We start from the raw sequence: 19,704 nt of genomic DNA on the forward strand, positions 1-19,704 counted from the left end.
GTCGGATTGGCTGCCTGTTGTCAGGTACACGCCAATCATGCTGTGTATGTTTTGATGTTAAGTTAGGATTTCTGAGAGCTGTATCGTAGTAACACTCTTTATATTAAATAACCTTATTTGTACCAATGTGTACTAATATCTTTATCTCTATTTACTTTTAGTAGCTTCATGTCAATTTCCTCGAAGAAGAATATACATATTTTTGTCAGTCAATTAACTCACAGGCCGTTCAGTGTGATGTAACCAGCTACTGCCGCTTCATGTGCCTGCGAACCTGGCTTACTTTGCAGAAAGGCAGTTATACCAGCTGTATGGATACAGATACAGAATGCTGTAAATGTCTAGGGGTCACATGTCTCTGAAAGTGTCCTGCATCCTACAGTTGAACTGCATTAATGAACATGTACTTTGAAAGGTCAGCAAGGAGTAAGTGAGAATTTGTTGCTTCATCCTAGATTTCAGAAAGCTCTAAATGTCTTGTTGTTTTTCTTTTTTAAAACCAGGTGGTCTTGACTCCAGCCTGATCTCAGCCCTGCTGCTGAAACATGCCAAGAAGTCCGGGATCATCTACCCCGTGCAGACGTACGCTATCGGGATGGAGGGCAGTCCGGACGTGGAGGCTGCCAGGACGGTAGGGAAGGATTTCTTAAACGATTGCAGTACTTTTAATGAAGGAATGTTGTTGTGTGCTATGTATGTTATGCCCAGTGTCCATGTTTTCTGTGTAACTTTGTTCCTCCTGGAAGAGTAGCTGTCGCAGTTCAAGCGGTAGTTAAAGAAGGTCATGTGGTTAGCTGTGACTTTTCTGTGTGCGGACAGAACTTACCGAATATTGTCGATGGAAAACGGTTACTGGCATGGCTGGGTAGAGACCTTATTTTTGTGGGTTACAATAATCATGGAATCCTAGCGCGGCTTGTTTCTGTGCTGTTTTTAACTGCTTAGAGTATAAAATAATGATGTAAATGTGGGAATACAGTGCAATAGACATCAATTTCATACAGATTGTCTTATCCAGATAATTTCCAATGCTCTACAATTGCATTGGGTGCCTTTTGCAACTCCAGGTTGCAAAGTACATCGGCAGTGAGCACCATGAGGTGTCCTTTACTCCAGATTACTCTTGATTTTGATTGGCTGAAAAATGGGAGTAGCATGACTTTTAGGCGCCTCATTGGTCAGAGCATAACATGCACAAGCCTCTCCTTCAATTTGATTGGTTGACGTTGTCACAACTCAACAAAGTCGCATTCATTTGTTGTGAATATTGCTGTGCAATGTAACAAGGTAGATGCAACTTTTAATGTAGAAAAAATGAGGAAAAAAAACAGTGACTAAGTCTTTGTTTTTATGTTTCGATCACTCAGACAGCACAATATATGCCTTTCACTCCAGGTTGCAAAGTACATCGGCAGTGAGCACCACGAGGTGTCCTTCACCCCAGAGGAGGGAATCCAGGCCATTGAGGATGTCATCTACAGTCTGGAGAGTTATGACATCACGACCATCCGGGCATCTGTAGGTCAGTAGTGCTGCAGCTCTTACTGGTCTTGATTTTGACTGGCTGAAAAAAGGGAGTGCCATGACTTTTAGGCTGCGTATTGGTCAGAGTCTGACATGCACAAGTTTGTCCTTCATTATGATTGGCTGAATTGGTTTGCCAGTTTTCCACCCCACTGGTCAGAGTAAGTTTTGTCTCTCTCATTGGTCAGAATGTATCATGCACTTACATGTCCTTGAATTTGATTGGGTCAAATCAGGATACCAAAACTTTTAGTCTCTTACTGTCGGCTAAACTTTGCCATGGACCTATTTGTCCTTGTTTGTGGTTGAGTATGTGCTATGGACTATAGCTTAGTATAAAAAATGTCAGAAATTTTGTAGCTAGACGTTCTTAAAACTGAAAAAAATTTCACTCAGACACCCTAGCTTTGATTATGTGGGGTTGTGTGGTGTAACTGCGGGGTATTTGTTACCTAAACCTCTTGGTTTAAATCCTGTTGTGCTATAGATCTTGTGCCCTTGATAAAAGCACTTTACATGACCTTTTCTTTACTCAACACTGTATAAATGGGTAGATGACTTAGGTTGGGGAGGTACAAGGTGGTGGAAGGAGAGAGATGGGCTCCACATTTGAATACCATGCCCTAGACACAGTGGATAACATAATGTTACAATTTTGAGAACCATATATCCGTACACAAAATGCTGTAAGTGTATTTAAGTTCGGGGGGATTTAATTTTGCGCTAGCTGGAAAAAGAACTTTTTGCGGTGGTTTTAAGTTCGCGGTTGCACCATGCACTGTAGTCTCTTACTGCCATGGAAAAATGTTTGCGGTGGTTCTAAGTTTGCGGTGAACATTAAACCACTGCGAAAGTTTCTGCATTTACAGTAATGCCCTAGACACAGTGGATAACAACTCACTGCCCTTACGGTCTCAGAAAAGGCTATGTTACTACTTTTACCTACCTTTTTACCCTTTGATTGTTGGAGGTTGATGTTGGTTATCTGTTTCAGGTATGTACCTGGTGTCCCAGTACATCCGTACCAAGACTGACTCTGTTGTCATATTCTCTGGGGAGGGGTCTGATGAACTGGCTCAGGGGTACATCTACTTCAACAAGGTTATACATTTTGATCTGTCTTATTTTTCCAGGACTTTACTGTTTCACCCAATTTCTCCTTGAATACTTGAATTGATTGATCTTCTTTGAGCAGTTTATTCATTTATTTAATGTTAGTTCACCTTTATCCACATATGTTGGTTTTGAACTACAATATTTACCTTTGCCAGAATGGCTAAGGTTATGTTTTGTCCATCGACTTGATATTCCTAAATATCTTGTGTCTTAAAACAATGGATATAGGTTACCCTACGGATAAAGGTGAACTAGTGCTCGTAACATTTATTAGAACTCCACAGTATGAGATCTTTGAGGTGCTGGCAACAGGTTTCAATGTAAAAGTTTAATAGTTTGACATGTTATGGCATTTAAAGTGACATCTATAGCTCTTGATGTTTAATGTAATTTTCAATCCACATCTACAGGCTCCCTCAGCTGAAGAGGCTGACGTGGAGAGTCGGCGGTTGCTAGGAGACCTCTACATGTACGATGTCCTGAGGGGAGACAGAACCACAAGTGCTCATGGGTAGGTCAGAGGTCACAAGTGATCAACCCCATTGATACATTATGTATTTACCAACAAACAATATTGCATTCATGCAGCCAGTTGATAAAGCTATGGTCCATGGTATCAATAGAAAAATTAGAAAAACTACAATGTACAGGGACAGGGGCAACAGTCTTATTGGTGTGTCTTTCAGTTCCCTTGTGTAGTGCTAAGTGATGGACAGGCAGTCCCTATCTGTGTATGGTCACATGATGTGGGTTATTAGGTACAGTACCGGTACACCAGGGTTCCGGTATTTTTTATCTGTACCTTATTGATTGTACCGGTACTGTATCGTTACAGTGTACCAGTACACAGCTCTAATCTTTGATGTCTTGTTCCAGTCTGGAGCTGCGAGTGCCCTTCCTGGACCACATGTTCACCGGCTACTACCTGTCCCTGCCGCCCGAGGTGAGGCGCTCCAAGGACGGCATCGAGAAGTACACCCTTCGGAAGGCGTTTGACGGAACCGGCCTCCTGCCCGACGAGATCCTGTGGCGCCCGAAGGAGGCCTTCAGCGACGGCGTGTCGTCGGTGAAGAAGTCCTGGTATGAGACCCTCCAGGAGTATGTAGAAGAACAGGTGAGGAAAATTTTGAAAAAAAAAGCCAAATAAGAGTTACTGCATTTTCTTGATTAAAGTATATACACTTTTTAAACGTTTCAAAATCAGAAAGTGGTCCCAGGGTGTTGCCAAGGTCATGTTGCGTATTTGAGGTTACTGTCCAAACCATCCAGGAGTATGTAGCTGAGGAAAACTTGTGAAAACAAGCTGTTTGCCACCAAAAAGTCAAGACTATGGATATTGGAGATGTTGCACAACCAGAATGCCTCTTACCTGCTGACATTTCCTTCAGAGCTATATAACTGGAGTTCTGCTTCTCGCCGCTATAGTTAGCTGATGTATTTGAGCAAAAGAAATCTCCAGTATCCTATGTTCTACCAACCTGATGAAACTATTACTTTGTATGTTGGATTTGAAGTTGTTGTAATTTATTCTTCTAAGACAACAGATTCCCATAACTTCTTGGGCAATTTGCATGGATAAATGTTTGTTTGCTAGGGTGGATATAACATAAATGAAAAACAACAGATGAGTGTTACTCTTACCAAGGAGGTTATATAACCTCTTTGCTCTTACATAATCTTCGACTGTGGTGGTACCTCAGGTGATATGGTATACACATAACGCTAGTTCTTCTTTATCCACGGGGTGACCTTTATCTTTGAAAACAAGACATTTAGGAGTCTGAGGTCTAGGGACTGTTGTTTCAAATTTTCAATATTTTCAAAATTTTCCGATTTGAAACCACCTTTCATCGACTTCTTATCTCTAAATATGCTTTTTTTTGCAAATAACGGATATAGGTTACCCTCGGATTAAGGTGAACCAGCGTTAAATACATAGAAAGTTGTAAACTAAGTCTTGTCATCATTACCTTTCAGATCAATGACCAGATGATGGAGGACGCGCCCAAGACGTTCCCCTTCAACCCGCCGCGCACCAAGGAGGCGTACTACTTCCGCCAGATCTTCGAGAAACACTTTCCCAGCAAGTCCAGGTTTGTTTGTTTGTTCCTTTGTTCTGCATTCGTATGTCGTTTGGCATGTTGTCTTCACTCAGTTGTGCGATGATGCTTATTGTTATTTTGCAGTAGCTGTTGTTAATCGCTGTAATGATTTCAGAAGTCACCCCTATATTCCTGGTGTTGTGGAGCAGACCATGTAGTTTTTGAGTTTGGTTTGATCCACTCACACCGGGGAGGTCCTCTACTCTTTTTGATAAGTGTGGTGGGTTTCTTTACGTGCCCAGGGTATGGCTGTCCCCAAACACAGGACCTCCATTTAACATCCTATCCGAGGGATGGCACTAGCCGAAGCTAGGTACTCATTTTTCTCCTGAATAAGGTCAGGAAAGTTTTGTTAAGTGCCTTTTCCAAGGGCACAAGATCGGTGACACGGCTGATTTTGAACCCAGGACCTCTTGGGCCTGAGCCCAAAGTGCTGCCAATTATACCACGCGATTTCACATAAATCAAGTTTAAACAGTAATGTGATATTCCCTTAGGTGGATCCCTTACTACTGGATGCCTCGCTGGAGCCAGACCAACGACCCCTCCGCCCGCACCCTCAAGCACTACAAGGACTCCAGCTAAGGAGAGACACCTAGCAGGATGTGGCAGTACTACAGTGTCTGTTTTCATGTGAGAAATGGTGTTGTGTAGCCTGGATACCATACCCCAACCTCAAAAATATCTTTCGTGTTGGGATCTGGCAGGATGGCTGTAGAAAGGTTCTCGAAGGCCCTTGATCAGAGGGAGGAGAACCTAGGATCACTCTCACCACTCTCACCACAGGTAGCCAGCTACAACACACCACAGTTGGTCAGCAGGCTATCACAGTAGCGAATCAGGTACTTAGTGGTCACTGTTATGGATTAAAAAAAATACAGTTGTGGGTCTTTAACCAATCATGGCAGGGGTGTAATTACCTCCTGCTGATCCTGCTGCTGTTCTATTGGTGGAGTTTTTTGCCCACTATTTGAGGCAAAATTGAGAAGAGGGCCTATACCATCCGGCCAGACCCCTGCACGATAAATACTTGAGATCGGGCTGGGGTTTGGTAACCAGGCTAGGTGTTGTGATAATCAGTGATGTCGCCAAATTTGTGCAGATAGTCTAGATATTCGATGCTAAGAAGAGACACCTAGCAGTATGTGATAGTACTACAGTGACTGTTAATTGTTAGAAATGGTGTTGTGTTAATCAGTGATATCTGCCAAATTTGTGTAGATGGTTTAGATGTTACATGAGAGGTGTCAAAACGTGGGAAGTTCATACTGTGGCCGTAAGCTCTGAATAGTCATTGTGCAATTGTAGGTTCTTGCGCTATCAGTAGTTATGCTCAAATTCCCTACTATATTTGTTTATTCCGTTGAAAAAAGATGTCATTCGAAAGCTAGTTCAAATGTGCAGTTTTTACTTTGATTTTACCATTTCTTGCCTTATTTTATGATGCATTATTTGATGGGTTGGGGTGTTACTCAGGACAAAATTCTACAGCTGTCTTAACTATTTGTTGCCTAGAATTTGTACTGCTTTGATTTTACTATTTTTTGCCTTCTTTTACTTAGGTTTAAGATGCGTTGTTTGATGATTTGGGCAAAGTTTGGGGTGTCACTCAGGAAGAAATTCCACTGAAGAATATCTTTATTTCTGATTTTCAGTTCCTGGAATTTGCACGGCTCAATAATTTGTGTTGTTATACAGTCATTGCTTATAACCTTTGTATTCTTCCTGGTGGAAAATTATAAACAAAAAGCCCTCATGAGATTTAAACACCTTTCTGTTTCTGGGTAAAATTTGCAATCATTTATGATATTTTAGAATCCCAGTCCATCTATGTCCCTGACAAACACTCTCTGAATGTTACTTGCAGAATATGTGGAATATTACAGTATCTCAGTTTGCCTTAAACAGCTACAATTCAAAGGAAAAATAGATTGGCTATCTTAATAAGTCAAAGTTCAACCTTGTTGGTACACAATCTGGTGTCTGGCTACTTCGTATCCTACCTCTAGTTCATAGCTTCAATTTTAAGATATGCCCTTTCCAAAAAGCCATGTCGAGGAAAGGCAAGACCCACAAATTTCTATGTTTTCATTGTTGTAAGATGGCAGTGACAAGAATTTATATACATGACATAGTCTCTTGTGATCCTGGCTTTTTTGTACCTTGGGAAAGCTATTCTGGCAGCCTCCAAATTGTATACCAAAAATTTGCAATACTTTATATTTTTAATGAAAGTCCCAACTTTACAATCAAATTATAGTAGCCACAGCATTTTCGAAGGGTGTAACATGATATTTATTTTGCTGAAGAAAGTAAGGTATTCTTGTAATATGGTTGTGAAGAAATAGCAATCGTGTCTAAAATTAACCAATAGATTCATGTATGCAATGGTATGTATGTAGTATAAACTATAGAGTTTGAATATTATGAACTTTGTAAGACTTTGTCATAAATGGTCAATGAATTATCTTATGAATTAAATAACAGTTTATATGATACCAGCATTTTGCAGTACGCTTTTTTCTTACAGAATCTATTTAGTGTGGCATTCATTTCTTCTTCATGTAACGTCTTCTTCTTCATGTAACGTCCAACTTCAAAGTGGTTGAAGGCTCTGGACGTGGTAGAGGGTCATTTGGCTTTGGGTGGTCGCTTTTTGCTACTTTACTTTGTGTTTGTATGGGTGTATGGGTGTAGTATGAGTGGTATGAGACCAGTAGCCTAGCTCCTCAATGGCAGGGGCACTAATCCCTGTCCGCCTCCCTGCAGCTGGGAGGGACAGGGGCACCAGTCTTGTAATGATATGATAATGATATACTCTTATGATATACTAATGTGCCACAATAATATAATGATACAATATCATATGATAATCGCCAAGGTTAGTGTAAGTTTGAAGACACTTCATCTACGTCTACTCCCACCAAATCTCATGGATATATTGATAGACCATATCTTGTGAAACACTCCAAAACGGACATCTCTATAACGTTATAGTGTTATCCTTGCAATGTTAAATCAATCTTGTAATCAGTTTATCCATTACCGACTTACAAGAAGAAATGTTCTACATGTACATGTATGTGAACGTTCTCAGTTTGCAACTTGAGATAGAGATTACCAAGATTACCATTTGGACCTTGATGAAAACTGCTGATGCGAATAGCGCAGTCAGATGCTGAAGGCGTTGGTGATCACACGAGGGCCTAGTAAGTAAATAAATACATAAATAAATAGATGAATAAATAGTCATGCGGCTGCAAATGGTGGAGAGTTTTAACTCTATGTCCCACTGTGACGTTAACCATGTTTTCCTTAAGGTGGGTTCACACGTGCCTATATAGGCAAGCCCGTTTGAGATCCGTATGGAAGTTTCAGCCTCTCCCAGGCTCCTCGGTTCGCCGGAAAAATGATAGAAATTAGACAAATTTATCCAGATAACATGCCAGCAAAGTAAGCTGGTTGCAATCCATCTCATTAGACAGCTAACTCCTCTGGCATGTTATGTGTCTATATTTCTCCAATTTCTACTATTTTTCCAGCGTCCTGTGGAGCCTGGCAGAGGCGTCCAATACCGTTATTCATGCTGCCCATGCCTCGCTACATTAAACTACAATGCCTTATGATAGTCTTATGATGTACATGTGTAATGCATGTACACGTTTAACTACGTACGTTAAGGATGTCGTCAGCGTGGGATGGGAAGATGTCTTTCAAGTCTTCAGGGTGCTGCACCCAGAACTTCTTGATTTTCACTTCGTTGTCAGGCATTGCAGAGCGAAGAAACTTCGTCCCCGTCCACACCGGCGGCTCCTGCAGCTCCCATCCAAAGAAGGTGTTGAAGATGGCGACGCTACCTTTCAGCAGCGACAGCGCCGCGTCTTTACCCGGACACATGTAGTTACTGGGCGCGGGTGTGTCGTTTAGTCGGCCCATGAAGACGACGTGGTCTTGCCGACGAGCCTCCCCCTCAGGACCAAGAAATCTGCGCCACACGAAGTCTTCTGGTTTGTCGAAGACGGCGGGATCCCTCAGTACCCAGTAGGAACTGGCAAGCACAAGCTCACCTTCTTTGATCTGGAAAGTATAGGGAATAAAGAATGAAGGAACCTAGGATTGATTTGTTCAAAAATTCGTATTCTCCAAGACCTATCGTAGAGTGGAATTTGTTATAACCAAGCACAGCAGGGGCATCTTCTCTGGATAGTCTTAAAGAACACTTGCAGATAGACGTGCAAAAGGTAGGTGTGACGGGTCCTTCGGTGTAATATAACCAGCTGCTGCCGGGCCGCGTGCCTGCGAAGCTGGTGTGTTACGCAGAAGGGCGGTTATACCGGCTATATAGATACAGATACATACATACATACAGATACAGAAGACCTTTATTGTACATTTTTGCCTAATCGAGCTAAGTACAGAACATATATACAGATCACATATATGTCGGTTTGTCAAAACGCATGAGGAATATAAACTTGTCAGTGCTACTCATGTGTATAAAGTGAGGGAATCTACTTTCTATGTTCAACTAAGTAGAGTATTTCTACCATTGACATACGTAGGTTTGACTTTAATGGGTTTGACTTCTTTTCCGTATGCAGTGGGAGATGAATTGTCCAACATATTCATATATAAAGGGGTTGGACGACTTAGGCAAGAAGATTGTTTTTTGCTGGTCGGTAAGGCGAGAAAAGCTTGGGAAAGATTTGTAGATTTTAAGGAAAAGTTTGTTTCTTTCGGAATTGTAATGTGAACATTGACACACAAATGTAGTTCATCTTCCACTGCTTTCCCTGAACAGTATTTACATGTTCTCTCGTCAACTGACAGTTTTTTGATAGAGTTATTCAAGGACGTCAAATTATCGCCTTTGAATATCTGAAAACGCTTGAGCTGAGATCTACGCCTCCATATGATCTAGACATGTACATGTCAATGCCTAATTACATCATAAGTCAAAGGTCATGGCCGTTACAGAAATGCAAACATGGACACCTTCAAGGAGAACATAGATCATAGTAATGACGTCACGCCATGACGTTTGTTTAAGTTGTGTAACAGTGGGGTTCAAGAACCGCCTACCGTCCTTGCCAAGGAGCTCTGAGCTTTTGTGGCGACATCGGTAGCGTGATTTTGTAATCTGCCGACCCGGGTTTGATCCGGGTTTGTTTCTTTCTGTTCTTACTCGCCCATGAGATTCTACATTGGTTCTGGCCACACCGGGAATCGAACCCGGGCCTTGGCGGTGAGAGCGCCAAATCCTAACCACTAGACCACAGTTGGTACGCACCTCCACCTCGCGTTCTCCGCTCTTCGCGGTGTACTTCAGAGTCGTCGGGCGTGGGGCGACGAAGCCCCAGATTAAAGCGCTTGGGTTGGCTCGCAGGCTCTCCAAGACGAAGCTCTCTACCTTCGGCATCTCCCCCAGGGCCTCGGGAGTCAGGCCTCCGTGTTTCTTCAGGGCTGCAAGCGCTTCCTCCCGTAGCTCCTCCCGGTCCTCCCCGCTGATGCTGGCCAGGCGGGCGAAGGATCCCACAATATTTACTGTGGTGCCGGCGATCCCGTTAAAGAATGCCGTGAAGAGCAGTTGACCCGTCGTCTCTTCTTCTGTCAATCCGTGCGATTTGCCAAGATCTAACAGTTGCTGGTACCTTTGGACGCAAATTAGATAATTATATAACGCTACTTCACCTGTATTCGTGGGGTAACCTATATCCGTTGTTTTAAAAATTGATAATTAGGGATATCAAGTCAACGGCTGGTGGTTTCAAATTGCAAGATATCCAATATACGGTTTAAAACCACCGTCTGTCGACTTGCTATCGCCAAATAGTATACAGTGTTTTTCTACAAACAGCAGATATAGGTTAACCCACGAATAAAGGTAAACTAGCGTTGCAGATCCGTCTGAATTTCACAGATTTCGTCTGCATTTCATATAATTTGTACACGCCTATTCAAATACAATCTAGTAAAAATGTTACTTACCTCTCTGACGTCTTCACTTTCGCAACGATAGAGCTCAACGCCTGGCGTTCTTTGTCAAGATTCATCCTCGATAATTGCTTTAAGACGGGTGCAGTAGGCTCAATCACACCCGAGGCATAAAGATCGATTTCTTCAGCTTCAAAAGGTGTTGATTGGCCGAAGATGCTAGGGATCAGAGTATCCGCCACCACGGCCATCATCTTTAACTCGAAGTCGCGCGGTGCACTTCCCCACTGGGAGATGTTGGACAGCACGGACTTCGCGATTAAAACCGGGATCTCTCCGCTAGCCTTTGAGAGGACTTCGAGCATAAACCTCTTATACTTCTCGTGAGTCTTTCCTGTGGTCACGTTGCTTGGACAAACACCTGTAACAGCCGTGATGGTACGATAGATGTCTTAGTATTGAAACCACATGTGAAAGGCTTACAGTGCTTGGAAGTTCAGCCCATATTTAGATGTAAATCATGTGATCAAACCATATTAAGAACAGATTGGAAATAACAACCAATAGTAGACTAGCTGATGAGAACAGTTATGTGTGGTGCAAGACTTGAATCGTCAGTTGCAGCCATGGGTTGAGGTCAGTAGACACATTCTCTGTAACTCCACTGTAGTAACTGTGTACATTGTAGAATAGCCGTGTCTCTGTAGCTAACCGTAATCATAACTAGACCCTTGTGTAGACCTTACAAGTATAGACCATTGTATAGCCTGATATATTGTAGTGTGCATTGTGGTTCAAGTATAGCAAAGACCAATACAACACGACACATACGAGAGCAATCGAATCCGGTCTGGCGTCCTTCTAATTTATATATATATATAGAGTAGTAGAGCAATCGAATCCGGTCTGGCGTCCTTCTAATTTATATATATATATAGAGTAGTATGGTCGCTAGTATGTAGAGAAGGAATCCTACCTCTAGACCTCAAATTCTACATTGGTTCCGACACGCCGGAAAGCGCCAAATCCTAACCAAATCCTAACTCTAACCACAACACAAATTCTACACACCTCCCGTGAAATCCCTCCTGGGTACCGCGATGCCAAAGGAGAATTCCTCCCTCGTCAAAATGTTACCGATGTTAGCCACGACGTTCTGGGCGACCTTGTTGCCGGTCACCACACGGCAGGGAACTCCGATGTTTTTCTCCGCGAAATCCTCCTCGCGGTCTGGCGCGTAAGACTGGTTCCCCCGCGTCATGAACCGAAAGGCTCCGAGAGTGTTGCCCATGGCTATTTACCCTACAAATGAAAACACATTTATTGCTTGCGACTGTACGTACTCTTCATAGCAGTTTTGAAATGCACATAAGCCAGTATACGTATATGGTTTTCTATTCCGGTCAAAACTCAACTACGGCGTACTTATGCTTACGATACGGCTTAACTTCCTGAAGTACGGCCTGACTCACCTACGTCGTAGGTACGGGCTGACTAAGGAGGTTGAAAAGAGGAATGGTCTGTTCAAGCTAAGGGTTCAAGTTCCGGCCCGGCAAACTTGATATCATTACACTGAAACACTGCTTTTGTCTCTTGTATGGGGCAGCTTTCATGGAAGGAGTGCCTTCTGTGTAATCTTCAAGCAGATCTTGCGTGGCATAAGACAGTAACATAAGCTGGGGAAGGCGTTTAGCCAGCAAAGGAGTAAATTGGCCACGCGTAGATTACCTTCTGTGATGCCCCCCCCCCTAACAGGACAAAAATGTAAAACGAATGACCCAGATTAGATATGCTACTTACAAAAAGCAATCGCAGATCCAAGCAATTCTTCTGAATTCTTGTGTGATTTAGATACGACTGTATAAATGTACGTACCTTTCTGCGCTGACTTGTTAAAGAATCAAACCATCCAAGCGATAGAATGTCTGGATTGAAATGAGGTACATTGATTTCACACTCGAGACTTAGCAGGGTGGATCATAACACAATGTACCACAACTCGTCCAGCCACAAAAGTAGCATTCGTCCCCGCTCCTATGTCCTAAGGGGGACATCACAGAAGACACTCCTTTCAAGACAAGAAAGCTGCCCCTACAAAAGATGTGGCTTCTACATATAATTATCTCGATCTTACCCTATAATTAGCCACACGCCTCGGATCATTAAAAATCTGCTTGAAGAATATAACTTTGATAAATCTCAGGATGGATTTCTTAACATTTTGTGCACGTCTACAATGTTTTTATTCAATGAACATTGAAGTTACACAGACTGTGGCTGTTCCGACAGGTTTGAAGCCTGACTGTCACTTAAAAAAACATTCGAATGCTGTCCCAAAGAAGATGTTAGGGTGAGTGATTTTTAAAAATCTCTCAGTGTAATGATATCAAGTTTGCCGGCCCGGAACTTGAACCCTTAGCTTGAACAGACCATTCCTCTTTTCAACCTCCTTGGTCAGCCCGTACCTACGACGTAGTTGAGTCAGTGTTTCCGTGCATGGAAGCGAAAGCTTTGAGACTTTACATCGAATCGTATTCGAGCAATTCTGCTTATTCAGTCTGTGTGTTCTGATGACGATTCTACTAGTATGAAGAACGTTTGCAAATGTACTTACCGTTGTTAACCGTCAAAAGCAGTGGAAAACGCCAGCCGGAGAATGATGTGTGACACATCCGCAGCCTATACCTCCGTACGTGCGATTGCAATCATGATGAAATGAATCCCGTCGAACACGTCTAACCACTTATGGGACATGTCTTCTATGCATTTTTTCCTTAAGGCGTAGGCAGCCTATTTCTATTTCCCGTAATTCGTAGGGAAAGCAGGCTTATTCACGTAATTCGTAGCGAGGCAAGCAAATTTTGCGTAATTGCCTTCCTTAATTTTTACGTAATGCGTAGGGGGATCTTCTGAATTCAGAGTAAAGCGTTGTGGGGGACCCGCATGAATGCCATCTCTAATGGACCGTCCTAGTTCTAAAGTTCGGCTGCTATTTCACCATTCAGTCTAACTAAGGTTCAATTTACACTTGAATCTGTAGTACTACACATAGTACTATCTATCAGTTACAGTTTGCACTCACTGACAGGGAACCTAGCTGGACACCTGCTGTTTTATGATTGCCGAGAAACTGCTACAGTAGTGACCTGATGTGAGCTTTGAGCGAGAATTTTAGCACACTTTGTATTTGTGAAAAATTAGGGTCTTTTTCTGATGCGGGGCCTCAGGAAAAGAGCCTGACAGCTCGGTTTTACCGATGAAACTAGTGAATGACCAAAGATTACCCTAAATGGAATGCGCCTTCAGTTCGAAATACGTCATATCGCATATCCGTCAACCCCATCTTGAGTAATTTATTCTCTTTCAAAGTCTGGCACTAAAGCGGCCCCTGCAGTCCTAAAACAAGCCGCTAGAGGGTCCAGACCGACACCACTTACTGTCGCTCCCAAGAGCTGCTAAATCTACTGTTAAAATATCACGACCACAGCATGTCCAGAACTCGAGATATCAAAACAGGAAGTTTCAATGCAGTACCGTAATAAGTTGCTAGGGGGCCCTAAATCAAATCGTTTCCAGTTCTTATCAAGACCTACCCACATACAAATTATCAATGCAATTCATGTAAGCGTTCTCGAGTTATGCTGGTCTTATACAAACAAACAAACACACAATCGCTACCGAAAGTATAACCTTGGTAAAGGTAATGAAATGGCAAGATAAATGAATTTGCATACCAGTTCAAACAATACTGTGTAGGGCACCAGTATTTTCGGAGTATCATTCAGCACCAGGGACAGGGCGCCAGGCCTAATTTTGTGTCATTCAGCACCAAGAACAGAGGCACCAGTCTTGATGGGTGTCATTCAGGGACAGGGGCACCAGTCTTGTTGGAGTGTCATTCAGGGACAGGGGCACTAGTCTTGTTGGTGTGTCATTCAGCACCAGGGACAGGGCACCAGTCTTGTTGGTGTGTCATTCAGCACCAGGGACAGAGCACCAGTCTGGTTATCTATGAATACCAGCCGTTAAATACTGTTGTTGGCGTCCACCTTGGAGTGACACTCGTGACTCGTAAGGCAGCAAATTTCCTTGCTGTTTTTGTAGCAGGGTATATTTCTACAGGGAGGGGTTGCTACCTTTCCCCTTTAATGTGAAGAAGGCACCTCCTTGAATGGGAACCACATTTTACATCCTGTCTGAAAGATATTATCTGATTTACAACACTACTTATAAAATCAGTACGCCTGAGCCCAAAATACATGTCAACATTTATTCAGCATGTTCAAGCTTCTCCAAAATGTACAAGAAAATTTGAAATACTAGTACTTTATCATATTATTTAATGACAGTCACAACTTTATGATGGTTATATTAACCACAAAATGTGCTTAGGGTGAAACATGATTGTGAGTGTATAAAAATTTATTTGTATGAAGTTTAAATTTACATATACCGGTAGTACAAATACCCAAATGTGCTGGTTACTGAGATTTGATTAATAAAAAAAGGCAAATATAAAATGGAATAGGGGAGCGGAATGATATGAGTAAGGAATAATACAAAGAAAAATAAAAAAAGGAAAATTTAAGAAGGAATTGAATTATGAATGATATGGGTTGAATATGGAATCAGATGGGTATGGAATAATTATAGATAGAAAAATAAGAAAGAAGAAAAAAGATGCTACATGAAAATGTATGAATTTCTCTGTGAAAAATGCTAAAGAAAACTGTATTATGGATATGCAAATGTGTATAAACATGTCAGGAACAAAAAAAAAGGAAAAAATAAGAAAAAAGATGCTACATGAAAATGCTTCGTCTGGCACAGATGGTGCACATGAGGCAAACCTACTCCAGTCGGAGAAGGCCAGGCAGTACATCTCCACTTCAGCCGGGGTGGTTCCAGTTTGGTACAAGATCTCCCCACACAGACAGCACACACAAGTCCCTGCAGACTAGTCCTACTTCTCCCACTGCTGCAAGCTAGCCTCCTTCACAGCCTTCCACGAGCACTGGCGGTTATTGCTGGGGAGAGCGCTGATTTGAGATTTTCAACACATATGCGAGGTTCTTAAGCCAAAAAAGGTGGTGTCTGCGCCCACGGGGAATAGGGGTAGGGAATGATGGGAATGGGGGTAGGGAATGATGGGAATGGGGGTAGGGAATGATGGGAATAGAGGTAGGGAAAGGTAGGGTGCAGACATGACTTTCCCGGCAAAAAAACTTAGCCCATATGTTGAAAATTGCGAATCATCGCTCCCCCCAATAATAACTGCCAGCGCTCGTGGAAGGCTGTGAAGGAGGCTAGCTACAAGCAGACATGAATGTGGGGTCCAGCGAGGATGGGGCCCATCACCCCATTGGTAGATGAGGCGCAGGACAGCCATCGCTTGCTGGAAGACACAGACATATCTGCAAGATGGTGCAGTGGGAGAGGTTGAAGTAGTCTAGGAGGGCCAAGTGTCTACCGTCTGTGGAGTTGACCCTGCCTGCCCCTTCCCCACCCCAGCTGCAGTGTAGAATACTGTGTGGTCTGTTTAACTGGAGTAGGTTTGCCATGACTGCACTATCAATCCGTGCCAAAGTCCACATTTTCATGTAACGTTTAAGAGAAAGAAAAACGTTTTAGAGAAAGAAAAACTGTGGGAAGGTAAATGATACAGAAATGATAATAAAAAGTGATATTTAAAGTGTACATATTGGCTTGAGCCAAAGCCAGGATTGACTGACATACAGCCAGAATCTTAAACTTCATTAACACAAATACACATGCATAATTATGTAGAAGCACTCCTACAATAACCAGATTTTGCTCGTCACTTTACATTTTTTCCTGTTGTCTATTCTTTCCTATTCTACTTTTCCTTGTACTTGTAACACTTTCAGAGACTTTGAGACACTTTCAGGACAGTGGCAAAAAAGTTAATTTTGAGTGCTGACTTAATGGACTCAGGGATGTTTAATTTTGAGCCCGGACGTAATGGACTCAGGGATGTTTAATTTTGAGTCCTGACTTAATGGACTCAGGGATGTTTAATTTTGAGTCCTGAATTAATGGACTCAGGGATGTTTAATTTTGAGTCTTGACTTAATGGACTCAGCGATGTTTAATTTTGAGTGCTGACTATGGACTCATGGATGTTTAATTTTGAGTCCTGAATTAATGGACTCAGGGATGTTTAATTTTGAGTGCTGACTTAATGGACTCAGGGTTGTTTAATTTTGAGTGCTGACTTAATGGACTCAGGGTTGTTTAATTTTGAGTCCTGACTTAATGGACTCAGCGATATTTAATTTTGAGTCCTGACTTAATGGACTCAGCGATGTTTAATTTTGAGTGCTGACTTAATGGACTCATGGATGTTTAATTTTGAGTGCTGACTTAATGGACTCAGCGATGTTTAATTTTGAGTCCTATGACTTAATGGACTCAGCGATATTTAATTTTGAGTCCTGACTTAATGGAATCAGCGATGTTTAATTTTGAGTGCTGACTTAATGGACTCAGCGATGTTTAATTTTGAGTGCTGACTTAATGGACTCAGCAATGTTTAGTTTTGAGTCCTGACTTAATGGACTCAGGGATGTTTAATTTTGAGTGCTGACTTAATGGACTCAGGGATGTTTAATTTTGAGTCCTGACTTAATGGACTCAGGGTTGTTTAATTTTGAGTCCTGACTTAATGGACTCAGCGATGTTTAATTTTGAGTGCTGACTTAATGGACTCAGCGATGTTTAATTTTGAGTCCTGACTTAATGGACTCAGGGTTGTTTAATTTTGAGTCCTGAATTAATGGACTCAGAGATGTTTTATTTTGAGTGCTGACTTAATGGACTCAGCAATGTTTAATTTTGAGTCCTGACTTAATGGACTCAGCGATGTTTAATTTTGAGTCCTGACTTAATGGACTCAGGGATGTTTAATTTTGAGTCCTGACTATGGACTCAGCAATGTTTAATTTTGAGTGCTGACTTAATGGACTCAGGGATGTTTAATTTTGAGTCCTGACTTAATGGACTCAGGGATGTTTAATTTTGAGTGCTGACTTAATGGACTCAGGGTTGTTTAATTTTGAGTGCTGACTTAATGGACTCAGGGATGTTTAATTTTGAGTCCTGACTTAATGGACTCAGGGATGTTTAATTTTGAGTCCTGAATTAATGGACTCAGAGATGTTTTATTTTGAGTGCTGACTTAATGGACTCAGCAATGTTTAATTTTGAGTCCTGACTTAATGGACTCAGCGATGTTTAATTTTGAGTCCTGACTTAATGGACTCAGCGATGTTTAATTTTGAGTCCTGACTTAATGGACTCAGGGATGTTTAATTTTGAGTGCTGACTTAATGGACTCAGCGATGTTTAATTTTGAGTGCTGACTTAATGGACTCAGGGATGTTTAATTTTGAGTCCTGACTTAATGGACTCAGCGATGTTTAATTTTGAGTGCTGACTTAATGGACTCAGCGATGTTTAATTTTGAGTGCTGACTTAATGGACTCAGCGATGTTTAATTTTGAGTGCTGACTTAATGGACTCAGGGATGTTTAATTTTGAGTCCTGACTTAATGAACTCAGGGATGTTTAATTTTGAGTCCTGACTTAATGGACTAAGCAATGTTTAATTTTGAGTCCTATGACTTAATGGACTCAGCGATATTTAATTTTGAGTCCTGACTTAATGGACTCAGGGTTGTTTAATTTTGAGTGCTGACTTAATGGACTCATGGATGTTTAATTTTGAGTGCTGACTTAATGGACTCAGGGTTGTTTAATTTTGAGTGCTGACTTAATGGACTCAGGGATGTTTAATTTTGAGTCCTGACTTAATGGACTCAGCAATGTTTAATTTTGAGTGCTGACTTAATGGACTCAGCGATATCTAATTTTGAGTGCTGACTTAATGGACTCAGCAATGTTTAATTTTGAGTCCTGACTTAATGGACTCAGGGATGTTTAATTTTGAGTCCTGACTTAATGGACTCAGCGATGTTTAATTTTGAGTGCTGACTTAATGGACTCAGGGATGTTTAATTTTGAGTGCTGACTTAATGGACTCAGGGATGTTTAATTTTGAGTCCTGACTTAATGGACTCAGGGATGTTTAATTTTGAGCGCTGACTTAATGGACTCAGGGATGTTTAATTTTGAGTCCTGACTTAATGGACTCAGGGATGTTTAATTTTGAGTCCTGACTTAATGGACTCAGGGATGTTTAATTTTGAGTGCTGACTTAATGGACTCAGCGATGTTTAATTTTGAGTGCTATGACTTAATGGACTCAGCGATGTTTAATTTTGAGTGCTGACTTAATGGACTCAGGGTTGTTTAATTTTGAGTCCTGACTTAATGGACTCAGCGATATCTAATTGTGAGTCCTGACTTTATGGACTCAGCGATGTTTAATTTTGAGTCCTGACTTTATGGACTCAGCGATGTATAATTGTGAGTCCTGACTATGGACTCAGGGATGTTTAATTTTGAGTCCTGACTTAATGGACTCAGGGATGTTTAATTTTGAGTGCTGACTTAATGGACTCAGCGATGTTTAATTTTGAGTCCTGACTTAATGGACTCAGCGATGTTTAATTTTGAGTCCTGACTTAATGGACTCAGCGATGTTTAATTTTGAGTCCTGACTTAATGGACTCAGCGATGTTTAATTTTGAGTCCTGACTTAATGGACTCAGCGATATTTAATTTTGAGTCTTGACTTAATGGACTCAGGGTTGTTTAATTTTGAGTGCTGACTTAATGGACTCAGGGATGTTTAATTTTGAGTCCTGACTTAATGGACCCAGGGATGTTTAATTTTGAGTCCTGAATTAATGGACTCAGAGATGTTTTATTTTGAGTGCTGACTTAATGGCCCCAGCAATGTTTAATTTTGAGTCCTGACTTAATGGACTCAGCGATGTTTAATTTTGAGTCCTGACTTAATGGACTCAGCGATGTTTAATTTTGAGTCCTGACTTAATGGACTCAGGGATGTTTAATTTTGAGTGCTGACTTAATGGACTCAGCG

The 19,704-nt window shown here is 41.7% G+C and overlaps 2 protein-coding genes across 3 annotated transcripts in view; one reads left to right on the forward strand and one right to left on the reverse strand.

Annotated features, from left to right (window-relative positions):
• Positions 1-7,182, forward strand: part of LOC118424732 (asparagine synthetase [glutamine-hydrolyzing]-like) — a gene marked incomplete in the record, with an annotated part of 12,230 nt that extends 5,048 nt beyond the window's left edge. The window contains 9 exon segments of the mRNA XM_035833453.1: positions 1-24; positions 504-631; positions 1,396-1,522; positions 2,519-2,625; positions 3,051-3,151; positions 3,517-3,754; positions 4,618-4,733; positions 5,240-5,385; positions 5,807-7,182. Coding sequence (XP_035689346.1) covers positions 1-24; positions 504-631; positions 1,396-1,522; positions 2,519-2,625; positions 3,051-3,151; positions 3,517-3,754; positions 4,618-4,733; positions 5,240-5,327 — 929 coding nt within the window.
• Positions 7,183-7,622: 440 nt separating this feature from the next.
• LOC118424531 (allene oxide synthase 1, chloroplastic-like) lies at positions 7,623-13,372 on the reverse strand. Of its 2 annotated transcripts, none has more exons than XM_035833121.1 (6): positions 12,552-12,656; positions 11,748-11,978; positions 10,731-11,097; positions 10,033-10,393; positions 8,418-8,819; positions 7,623-7,948 (listed from the first exon to the last, which is right to left on the reverse strand). In XM_035833121.1, the coding sequence occupies exons 2-6, from the start codon at positions 11,965-11,967 to the stop codon at positions 7,937-7,939; spliced, it is 1,362 nt and encodes a 453-aa protein (XP_035689014.1). In that variant the 5' UTR covers positions 11,968-11,978; positions 12,552-12,656; the 3' UTR covers positions 7,623-7,936. The 2 variants fall into 2 exon arrangements, with proteins under 2 accessions (XP_035689014.1, XP_035689012.1); XM_035833119.1 differs by lacking the exon at positions 12,552-12,656 and adding an exon at positions 13,291-13,372 and having other exon boundaries at positions 7,624-7,948.
• Positions 13,373-19,704: the final 6,332 nt, after the last annotated feature.

This window comes from Branchiostoma floridae, chromosome 10, assembly GCF_000003815.2.
Source record: "Branchiostoma floridae strain S238N-H82 chromosome 10, Bfl_VNyyK, whole genome shotgun sequence".
Taxonomy (NCBI): domain Eukaryota; kingdom Metazoa; phylum Chordata; class Leptocardii; order Amphioxiformes; family Branchiostomatidae; genus Branchiostoma; species Branchiostoma floridae.